Consider the following 12,204-nt stretch of genomic DNA (forward strand, 5'->3'; position numbering starts at 1 on the left):
AAAATCTGTTCAATCAATGTTCAAAGTTCTTGATGCCCAGTAGATGGAGCCAGCTGAGTTGGCTACAGGGAAGCTATTGATTGGTGTGATAGAATACACCCATGTTCACACCCTCCTGTAATAATCTTTATACAAGGTATGCTCATCATTTGAAAACTCATAATTTGCTCATAGGTAATATCATAGAATCATAGAAGGTCAGGGTTGGAAGAGACCTCAGGAGGTTATCTAATCCAACCCCCTGCTCAAAGCAGGACCAAACCCAACTAAATCATTCCAGCCAGGGCCTTGTCAAGCCGGGCCTTAAAAACCTCTAAGGATGGAGATTCCACCACCTCCCTAGGTAACCCATTCCAGTGTTTCACCACCCTCCCAGTGAAACAGTGTTTCCTAATATCCAACCTCGACCTCCCACACTGCAACTTGAGCCCATTGCTCCTTGCTCTGTCATCTGCCACCATTGAGAACAACCAAGCTCCATCCTCTTTGGAATCCCCCTTTAGGTAGCTGAAGGCTGCTATCAAATCCCCCCTCACCCTTCTCTTCTGCAGATTAAACAAGCCCAGTTCCCTCAGCCTCTCCTCATAAGTCATGTGCCCCAACCCCGTGATCATTTTCGTTGTCCTCCGCTGGACTCTCTCCAATTTGTTCACATCCTTTCTGTAGTTGGGGGCCCAAAACTGGACAATACTCCAGATGTGGCCTCACAAGTGCCAAATAAAGGGGAATAATCACTTCCCTCGATCTGCCGGCAATGCTCCCACTAATGCAGCCTAATATGCTGTTAGCCTTCTTGACAACAAGGGCATACTGCTGACTCATACCCAGCTTCTCATCCATTGTAATCCCCAGGTCCTTTTCTGGGGAACTGCTGCTTAGCCAGTCGATACCCAGCCTGTAGCGATGCATGGGATTCTTCCATCCCAAGTGCAGGACACTGCACTTATCCTTGTTGAACCTCATCAGATTTCTTTTAGCCCAATCCTCCAATTTGTCTAGGTCACTCTGGACCCTATCCCTACCTTCCAGCAAATCTACCTCTCCCCCAAGCTTAGTGTCATCTGAGAACTTGCTGAGGGTACATCCCATCATCCAGATTGTTAGTGAAGATGTTGAACAAAATCGGCCCAGGACTGACCCCGGGGGTACTCCGCTTGATACTGGCTGCTAACTAGACATGAAGCCGTTGATCCCTACCCACTGAGTCCGACAATCTTGCCAGCTTTCTATCCACTTTATAGTCCATTCATCCAATCCATACTACTTTAACTTGCTGGCAAGAATACTATGGGAGACCATACCAAAAGCTTTGCTAATGTCAAGATATATCATGTCCATTGCTTTCCCCACATCCACAGAGCCAGTTATCTCATCATAGAAGGCAATCAGGTTGGTCAGGCATGACTTGCCCTTGATGAATCTGTTAACTGTTCCTGATCACCTTCCTCTCCTCCAAATTGTTTCCTTGAGAACCTGCTCCATGATTTTTCCAGGGACTGAGGTGAAGCTGACCAGTCTGTAGTTCCCAGGTTCTCCGTCTTCCCTTTTTTAAAGAAGGGCACTATATTTGCCTTTTTCCAATCATCCGGGACTTCCCTCAATCGCCACGGGTTTTCAAAGATAATGACAAATGGCTCTACAATCACATCAGCCAGTTCCCTCAGCACCTTTGGATGCATTAGATCCAGACCCACGGACTTGTGCATGTCCATCTTTTCTAAATAGTCCTTAACTTGTTTTCACAACTGAGGGCTACTTGCCTCCTCCCCATACTGTTTTGCCCAGGACAGCAGCGTGGGAGCTGACCTTGTCTGTGAAGACCAAGGCAAAAAAAGCATTGAGTACTTCAGCTTTTTCCACATCATCTGTCACAAGGCTGCCTCCCCCATTCATTAAGGGTCCCACACTTTTCTTGACCTTTTTCTTGTTACTAACATACCTGTAGGCACCCTTCTTGCTACTCATCACATCCCTTGCTAGCTGCAACTCCAGTTGTGTTCTGGCCTTCCTGATTATACCCCTGCATGCTGGAGCAATATTTTTATATTCCTCTCTCGTCATCTGTCCAAGTTTCCACTTCCTGTAAGCTTCCTTTTTGTGTTTAAGCTCACCCAAGATTTCACTGTTAAGACAAGCTGGCCGCCTGCCATATTTGCTATTTTTTCTGCACATCGGGATTGTTTGTTCCTGCGCCCTCAATAAGTCTTCTTTAAAATACAGCCAGTTTGGTAAAGTGTGATATCATACTTGGTATACCACACTCGGTAACGCATGATACCATAAAATATGGTAAAGTGAATGTAGCAACATTATAGGTAAAGTTATGAACGTAAGCTGAAATCATGGCTGAAGTATGTTTGCCAGGTAAGTCAAGGGAGTGGTTAAACCAGTGGCAAAGGGCAAGCTGATACTGCAGCCAGGTGTCAATAAAGTGGATGCGCCTACAAAGTGGTCATTCTTTGGCCAGAAAGGGGGGCAGGGAAAATGATCTGCATCTTAGCAAACAGAAAGCATGGCGTCTCCTTCCTCCAGCAGACTGCCAGTCTCCTGATTCTCAGCTGGAAACACTGTACTTTTCAAAGAAGGAATAAAACATACATATACATATATACATATACACATATATACACACACACACACACACACACACACACACACACACATATATATATAAAAATAAATAAAAGTGGGGCAAATCCTAAGACACCTCTCTCTCTCCCCATCTGTCTCTGGCATTTCACTGAAGATGACAAAGAAAAACAGCCACTGGACATTGGGGGAAAAGGTGCCTGACCTAAAGAGTTTGGTCAGCAATGCAGCTGGAACTTTGCTTTGAATCTAATCGAGTTCAAGTAAGCACTAGAAAGTGCTATCTTTACTATCTTTATTTATTTTTTTTAACCATTTCTGACTTTTATGCCTCATTACGTGTACTCACTTAAAATTGCTCTCTTTCTAGTTAATAAATTTGTTTTATTGTTTCATCTAATCAGGGCCGGCTTTAGCAAGTGCGGGGCCTGATTCTTGGGGCTTGTACTCAATGGGCGGCGCTCCGAGTCTTTGGCGGCACTTCAGATTGCCGTGCTCTGGCCGGGGGAATGGGGCCGCGGGGCTTTCAGTACTCCTGCCGGGGGGAGCGGGGACGCGTGCTTAGAGCTGTCTGCCCACTCTCTGGCCAGGGGAAGGGGGCGGCAGGGCTTACCGCGCTCCGGATGGAGGAGTGGGGCCACGGGACTTGCTGCACTCTGGCTGGCACTCTGACCAGGGGAGCGGGGCTGCGGGACTTGCCGCACTCTGCTGAGGAAGTGGGGTCACAGGGTTGCTGGGCTCCGGCTGGGGTAGTGGGGCCACGGGGTTGCTGGGTTCTGGCCGGGATAGCAGGGCCGCAGGGCTTGTCGCACTCAGGCTGGCACTTCGGCTGGGGTAGCGAGGCCGCGGGTTTGCCTCACTCTGGCTGGACGCGGGGCCCTCTTACGCCCGGGGCCCGATTCAGGGGAATTGGTCTAAAGCCGGCCCTGCATCTAATGCACTGTGTAAATTGAAGTGTCTTATCAGATAAGCTGGTGTACATTATACCCTTAAGGGAATAACAAACAGTATTTGTGGACTGCGTAGGAGAGGGCTGGACACTGCAGAACATACATTTCTGGGGGAAGTTTGGGATTGGGAGTGCGTTGGGGTCACCATGCAGTAATAATCAAGACTGTTGAGAGCCCAGGTGTGGCTGGCAGGCTGCAGTTCACACAAGCATATGGGAGTGACTGGCAGACTGGTGGCTGTTTGAAAGCAGTCCACATTGGAGGTTACAGCAAGGCATTGGAAAGCACCCCAGGTTACAGGGCAGGGGTAACACAGCCACTCCCTGGTCTGGACTGCACCCCGATATGTCACAGTGGTATCGATGCTCCTGACACCAGTAGGTGAAGCCAGCTGAGGTGGCTGCAGGGATGCTACTGATTGGGCAGGACGCCCCACAGGTTCCAAAAGGTTCACCGGTAAGGGCCCATTCCCCAACTATGCATAAGTCCTGAGGTCCCTCCTATAAGCATCCTGCTGGTACCGAGGCAGAAACCACACAGGGCAGCAACACGTCCCTCCTGATGGGACCAGTTAAGATACATAGGATCCCACTTCAGAGTCTGATGAGGAAGAGACCTCTTCTTGTGGTCATGGCTGTACCCATTGGTAGCAGTGAAGAAGGCTCGGAATCTGAAGAAAGGGGAGCTGGGGAGATGATCTGTGGCTTTTCCTTGGATGGTACAGCCCTAACTGGTACCCTGATGGCACAATCCGATGGAGCTGCTTGGTGCAGGGGGACGGCACTGCAGGCAATAGCTTGGGGGCCTGGAGAGGCTTTTGAACTGCTGGTGATGGCGACTCAGAGACTGAACAACCCTCTCGTAGCCTCAAACGCCTTAGGGGTAGACAGTACCAGGAAGATGCACTGTGGCGTACAGAGATGCCAACTAAGGTGCTTTGGGAGTCGGTCTCAACAGGCCTGCACTGGGCTCTGAAGTCAACAAACTCCCCTGTTTAGAAGTATGCTTTGGTGAGTGCTTCCTCTTTGAATGCCCTCCCGAGTCTTTAGAAGAACTCATCCTCTTTATGTCTGTCGACACACTTAGTATCAACTCCAATTTCTGATGCCTCTGTTACTAGTGATGCTGATCTGTCTCTTGGTACCAGTTGCCCAGTGGTGAGCTGCTCCTGACCAACACCAAGGTGCTCAGTACCTGGACTGAGGCAGATGGCTCACATGGAGGACACGGTGCCAGTTCCATCAGGAGATATTTTAAGCTGGCTGCCCTATCTTTTCTTAGAATGAGGCTTAATGCCCTTACAAATGCGACACCTGTCACTCACATGAGTCTGCCTCAAGAACTTAAGGCACCTGGGGTGAGGGTCACTATTAGACCTTGCCTTGCTGCTAGAGTGTCAGGGCTTGAAACCCTAAAGAGCATGGCATATCATCGGTCCTGGGGCCAGTACCCAAACTGGGTGCCAGAACCACACACAGTAACAAAAACAATTATTTTCTCTACTGACTATAGACGGGTACTATTTACAGGTACTGAGTAGAGACTTGCAGAAGACCAGGGAGCTCCGACAACTGTCACAGGGGGTAGGAAGGAACTGAAGGGGGTCGGGGCAGTTCATCCCATTATGCCTGCATAGTGTGGGTGCTCAGGTCACCCCAACGGGTAATACTAACAGCTGAAACTCTCCTACAACTGTACACTGGAGCACACAAACACCTACAGTGGAATGGATATCTGCAATCACTTGAAGAACTGGAGTTTACCTGTACTGTCTCCCAGGATACTCTTGGATCTGAGATGTGGATAATCTGCAGGGGCTGCATGTGACTGCATATGTACACGCCTGTCTGTTGTGTGTGTCAGTTTTCTCCCTCCCTACATGCACACTGCAATCAAAATTTCACTTTAACAGGTCTGCAGACCCTAGCATGAGAAAGTAGAAACATTTCCCCATGCTTACTTGAAAGTTTCCTTTCTCTCAGCAGTAAGGTCCATAGATCCAGACCGGACACAGAGCAGATCATTCTTCGTTACTAACTGGGACCCCAATTCAGGATTTAAGTCAATAAGAAATTCTGAAGTTTCTGTTAAGCTCTACAGAACATAGCTGTCAAGTGTTCTGGAAGTGAATTCTGAACTAGTCTACTGACCATACAACTATCCTTTGCTGAGCAAGTTCTCAAACTGGCTAGGTTTTCAGGGCTGGGGCAAATCTCACTGCCAGGGACTGACAGCTCTGGCTCTGTCTCCTTTGGCGGAAGTAGGCTGAGGGCCCACTGGAATGGATCTGTAGACCTTATTAGAAGTTTTCAGGCAAATGGATAAATTTTCTCCTTCCATACTGAACTCTCTGATTCCTAGGAGGGAGGCTGATCTTGCATTCTGTATCAGCATTTGCTTAGCTCCAACTAGAGATCACATCAATAACCTTTAAAGAAGCAAACTACTGACCTGTGACTCTTGTTCATCAAACAGCAGCTTCCGAGTGTCTGGATCCAAGTCAATAGCAAGGGTGGCATAGGCTGCAGGACAGAAAAATGAGTCAGGGTTGCTGTCAGCATGCTACTGAAGGGAGAGCTAAGAGTTACAGAGGATACCTACAGTTCAGTTTTAGAAGTTTCCCCTGTGTTGTAATTGAGTTTATCTCAGAGGTCCCATAGGAATTCACAAGGCTAAAGGTGAACAGATGCTTCTTGTGATGCTGCCATTCCTTCCCCAGCAAATCATGTGCACAGCCCTCTGACTGGCAGGAATCTGTTTCTGAGGCTTTTTCCCTGCCCTCCTCATCTCTATCCTGATGTTCCATCTCTTCAACTGGCGAAAATTAAAAACAACAAGCATAATATTACATGCTCTGTAGCCTTTAGAGAGACACAAGTACCTCACTGAGAACCACGCTGTGTGAGCTCGTTAGGAGTGCTTACATGACACACAAATGCCAGTGAAGATGTGGCAGAAGCTGCTTTACAACAAACTAACTAAAAACAGTAGATTCACACTTTAAAAAAGAAATTTGCATTTGCTAATCAGTTGCACCTGAAAGGTGTTTTTTTTCCTGTCAAGGGATCTGGGTAATACAACCTGGGTTTTACATCTCAGATTCTGAGACTCTAAAGGGGACCACTGTGATCACATAGCCTTACTTCCTGTATTACACAGGCTCGGGGACTTCCCTGAATTAATTCCTGTTTGAACTAGAGCAGATCTTTAGAAAAACATCCAATCTAAATTTTAAAGTTGCCAATGATTGAAAATCTCACAGGTAGGTCATTGCAACCTCCACAGCCCCATCCCCTTTCAAATCCCTTCAAAATGCTGGGGCTAATTCTCTGCCTGACACGTAATTCAGTAACATCAGTCCCAATCAATCTGTTCTTTGGGGAGAAGTTGCATGGAAGAAAGAACAATGGATGCTGGTCAGAGAGGAGAGAAAGCCGTGATCAAGAGTGGGATCATTAGTGCACTGAAGGGGACAGAGGGGCTGATTTGTGAAGGGTCCTGAAGATAAGGACAAAACAGGTATTTTGTTCCTGTGAAGAACACCGGGTAGATACTGGGCTACAAGTCATGCCAGTTAGCATGGCTGACAATATGCTCCAGCAATGTCCCAACAGAGGAGTGGCAGGGGTTCAGTAGGGTCTGTCCTTTCAGCAGAAAGACGAGTAGGTCCAAGGGAGGTAGCTCCCTTTCTCTACAGCAAGGCAGCATGTCTCTTGTTTTAAGTTCTTCCATATCCCCTGTTCCCATGGTTACTCTCATGGCAGCACAGCAGGATCCTCTTGTGGCAGCGTCTCCACAGAAGTGCAAATGTGCAACAGGCTGCAGGGCTCTGCCCAGGTGTGAGCCCCTGTAGCTTTAGACTGCTGTGCTCTGGGCACCCTCTCACTTGATTACACCACAGTGCCCTCACAAGACCCCTCCCTTTCCCTCCTGCTGCTCAGCCACCTGCTCTAATGCCATTAGAACATTTGATAGAGATCAGGGACAGGAGACTACTAGTGTAACAGAAGACTAATGCACTACACCTGGTTCTTCAAATATACAAATTTGACATACAACACTGTACAACCAGAGGAGTTTGAGATTTTGTGGGCCCGATAAGAAGCCCTCTCCAATAATGTGATTCAATCACAGTGTAGAACGAAACATTCTATTAAAGTCTACAATCCACAACAATAATGCAATAAAGCAGAAAATTAAAGGCTGATAGAGGTAGGTCTGAATGACCTTCTAGCAAAGCTTCTCTAATCCAAATGATTCAACTTTACCTTCGCAGCCACCACTGGAGCCATTGCAGATCCCACTGTCCAGGCATACACCAGAATATTCTTTTGTCAGAGGGAATTTAATGTAGTGGCTAAACAAAGAAAATGTATTCTTCTTAGGACATTCATGTTAGTGCCCAATGCCAGAATGCCTGGGTCCCCTACATCAGTGGTTCTCAACTAGGGGTACGTGTGCCCCTGCAGGTACGCAGAGGTCTTCCAGAGGGTACATCTAGATATTTGCTAGTTTTACAACAGGCTACATAAAAAGCAGTGGCAAAGTCAAACTAAAATTTCACACAGATAACTTGTATACAATGCTGTATATGCTAGACAATGAAATGTAAATACAGTATTTATATTCCAATTGAGTTATTTGATAATTATACGGTAATATTGAGAACGTAAGCAATGTTTCAGTACTAGTGTGCTGTGACACTTTTGTATTTTATGTCTGGTTTTATAAGTGAGGTGTAACCTGGGGTACACAAGACAAATCAGACTTCTGAAAGGAGTACAGTTGTCTGAAAAGGTTGAGAACCACTGCTGTACATCAGTTAAAGACAATGAACAAGCCTGAGTGGCCACAGAACCAAATAAAAACAAACCATCACGTACAGCAGCCCTGGCTTCAGCAGGAGCAAACTCAAGTTAACACAGTGTTTTTGAAAATCCCATCCAAAAGCCTTTACAGTTTTATCTCTGCAACTGGATGATAGTAAAGGGAATATCATTATAACATGCGCCGACTACCAATATATCTGAACATTTTAATGGGGGCCTCTGCATGTACACACACACACACACACACACACACACACACACACACACACACACACACACACACACACACACACACACACACACACACACACACACACACACACACACACACACACACACACACACACACACACACACACAGTTATTTTCCTTCCTTTCTTTCCTCTGAGGGAGGGTGTAGAAGAAGGAAGGTGGGGGTAAGTCTTTCAGTCACAGACATTGTGGCAACATCTTTGTTGAAAGAAAGCAAGTAGAAAATTCAAGTAGAGGAGCCAATCAGAGCAGAGAGATTATAGCAGTCAATTGAAGTAGAGAGTTGCCTTAATTATCAAAGCGATCATGCAAGTCCCTTCACTCTGAATGGCTAATGGTGGCCAGTCAGCCAGAGAACAAGGGTTTACATACAGCTCAGTTATTTAGAAATAATCACTGCAGAAATCAAGCACATAAGAGGGAGCATGGTCACAGGGAAAAGCTGTAGAGCTCTGGGCCAGAAACTGGGCAGCCTCCTGCCCTCAGAGGGGTTGAGATAGACTCACTACAGTATAACCGCATGAGCTAATACTAGAATTTTATATAAACATCCCCACTACCATGCCTGTACTTACCCAATCTGCTCCAAGACAACATTGTACAAGTGATCCAGAGTGAGCTTGTGTTTGGGCACAGAGATTAGCAGTGGCTGCCCACAAAGAACTGTCCCCAAAGAAGTGCTGGACTGTCTTATTCTCTTTTCTCTGAAGTATACAGAGAGAATGATGCACTCAGCGCCATCCTCGCTTGACTTGCGAACTTCATATCTGTTTGAAAGAAAGAAATGCGTGAGTTCTACTCCTACAGCACAGTGGGCAGAAGCAATACTAATTAACTCTAGCAAGGGTTCTGCAAAAGATTAACACTTGGGAAGGACAAGAGGGGTTCTCAAACTTTTGCCATGTTATGGACCATACCTTACCAGAGAGATTCTCTCATGGACCCCTCCCAGGCACTGAGGATTGTGCTGACTGCTATCCCTGCCCCTTCGCCCAGAGCCCAGCTCATCACTGCTGTCTCCCTTGCCTCTCGCAGAACACTGCTGTGGTGACTATAGATATTGTTTATGTTAAAAAGCACCACTAAGAAAATACGTCTCTAGTGTAATAAAAGTTTTGCCCCTTTTGAAAAGTTAACCAAACCATCTCCTTCATCTAGCCACATAACAAGCAGCATATATTCCTTGACAAATCCTTCTGGTTGCCCCCTCATCCCCATACAAAATCAACATTTACCTCAGCCTTATCCAAATTAAGCCTCAGAAAGCCAGCCCTCTTCCAGACTTCAATCTCATACAGAGCTCGGGTCCTTTGTTCCACTGAACAAGCAGGTTCAGAAGTAATGGGGACACAGAGCTAAGCATCACACTCAAACTAAAGCACTGCAACCCATATCACTTCAATAACCATCCCTGCACACTTCTATACCAGAGGGGCAACAAGCTGTAACTTTACAGTACTTTGCAGTAAAGAGCCTTAAAAGCAACTGCCCAAAACTACCTGCTGGAATAAATGAGTAGAGCCACTCAGGCACAGCTCCACTTGCTCCTACTAAGAACCACAGACATGTCAGCAGTACTTATATCAAATGGTGTTAAAGGCAGGTGATAGAGCTGTAAGAATCAGCATTTGCCACTTCTTGAGTTTTTGCAGTGATGGTCTCTTCTAAAGAATTCCATGGACTGGACAGTACCAAGTGTTGTGCCTATATTTTAAAGAGGCACTAAGGATCATGTGGGGAATTAAATGCCAGAACACCTTCCTTCTGGTATCTAGTAATTTGGTCTAAATGATAATTTAAAAATAGAACACAACACTAGGAAGAGCACACTATGACAGGGTATAATCAGCAAAGTTTCTAAAAAGGAAAATCAAGTCTCACTAATCTACCAGTCAATAAACAAGTGGATACAGGCTAACAATTCATTGAGCCTTTCAAAAGGCCTTTCGCAAAGTCCCTCACAAAAGCTACTAAAGAAATTAAACAGTCACGATGAAAAAGGCAAAAATATCATTTACAGGTCAAAAACTGTCTAAGAAAAGGAAAACAGAATAAGAATAAATGGCCAGTTTACATCCTGGCAAAGGTTAATACTGGGTGTCACAAGGTAGCATACCCATGTTTTATATGTTTATTAGTTAATCTGGAAAAAAGGGGCAAGCATCAGAGTGGAAAATTTGCACATGACAAAATTATTTAGTTTAGTCAAGAACAAAGGAACGTTAGGACCTTTAGAGGTACCCAGCATAGTTAGGTGAATGGACACGATGATTTCAGCACATACTCAGTTTTGACAAATGCAATACACATACATTGGAGAGAATAATATGAATTGTTCATATATCTTAAAAGGTTCTAAATTAACTACATCAACCCACTGTATCACTGTAGACAGCTCAATGTGCAGCAATGGCTAAAAAACCCAAAGGTTTTATGGAATGGAATAAAGAATAATAAGGAAAATAGCATTATTGTATCTCACAAAGGATACTGCAGAATTAGAGGGGGCAGAGAAGGGTAATGAGACTGACTAGGTGCCCAAATAAAGTCTCCTATGAAGAGATTGCAAAGACCAGGATTGTTACCCTATAGGAGGATACAATAAAAGTAAACAAAATAATGTGTGATCTACAGAGGAAGGTTGGGAGCTTTTAGTCACCCTCTCTCATGATACCTCAGCAAGGGAACAGTGAGTGAAACTGAAAAGTGACAAATTCAAAACTAATAACAGGAAGGAGGAGGGACAGCTCAATGGTTTGAGCATTGGCCTGCTAAACCCAGGGTTATGAGTTTAATCCTTGAGGGGGCCTTTTAGGGATTTGGGGCAAAAATCTATCTGGCGATTGGTTCTACTTTGAGCAGGGGGTTGGACTAGATGACCTCCTGAGGTCCCTTTCAAGCCTGATAGTCTATGATTCTAAGCACAATGGACAATTAACCTGTGGAACTCATCGTCAAAGGATATTACAGAGGCCAAGAGCTTGACAAAATTAAAAAAGATTAGACATTTATTACAGTAACAAGAATATCCAAAATTGTTATAGTAAATATTAAACATACAGATTAGTTTTGGAAAGGATCTAAAACCTCATTTCAGGACATGAGTCAATTGTTAATTGAGAAGGTTAGGAAAAACTTGCCAGAACTGCCTACTGCAGAGAGTTTCTCACAACTTCCTTAGAAACATCAGGTATAAGATACTGCTGGAGAAAAGACACTGGACTAGCTGCGTCTGATCCACTGACTGGTCTGATCCAGACTGACAACTGCTATGTCCTTACTCATGGTACTAAGTAGGAAGCTTCTGCAGCCAAATCAATGTTTTAGAAACCAGGAACATTTTGGAATAAATATCAAAGCATGTGGTAAGAAAGAGAAAGCAGAATAAAGTGGTTTATGACATGGCAAACACATATTTTACAAAAATGTGCACATCTGTGTAAGTTAAAGGTGACCTGCAAATCAATTCGGCAAAGTTGCATCAACTTCAACAATAAAATATACTGAATGCCCCTATTAGCCAGGCTACAAGAACGGGGGTATTCAGAATATTAATCACCTGAAAAGCTTTCATTTTCGGTCCC

General features: G+C 45.2%; 1 protein-coding gene across 3 annotated transcripts in view; it reads right to left on the reverse strand.

The window, feature by feature from the left end:
• USP4 (ubiquitin specific peptidase 4) overlaps window positions 1–12,204 on the reverse strand; it is a 124,074-nt gene that overhangs the window by 16,085 nt on the left and 95,785 nt on the right. For all 3 annotated transcript variants that reach the window (XM_030571277.1, XM_030571280.1, XM_030571278.1), the window contains 4 exons: window positions 9,196–9,387; window positions 7,808–7,896; window positions 6,141–6,353; window positions 5,991–6,061 (listed from right to left, as the gene is read on the reverse strand). In XM_030571277.1, coding sequence (XP_030427137.1) covers window positions 5,991–6,061; window positions 6,141–6,353; window positions 7,808–7,896; window positions 9,196–9,387 — 565 coding nt within the window. The remainder of the gene's footprint in view (window positions 1–5,990; window positions 6,062–6,140; window positions 6,354–7,807; window positions 7,897–9,195; window positions 9,388–12,204) is intronic.

The sequence above is a fragment of the Gopherus evgoodei genome, chromosome 7, assembly GCF_007399415.2.
Source record: "Gopherus evgoodei ecotype Sinaloan lineage chromosome 7, rGopEvg1_v1.p, whole genome shotgun sequence".
NCBI lineage: Eukaryota > Metazoa > Chordata > Testudines > Testudinidae > Gopherus > Gopherus evgoodei.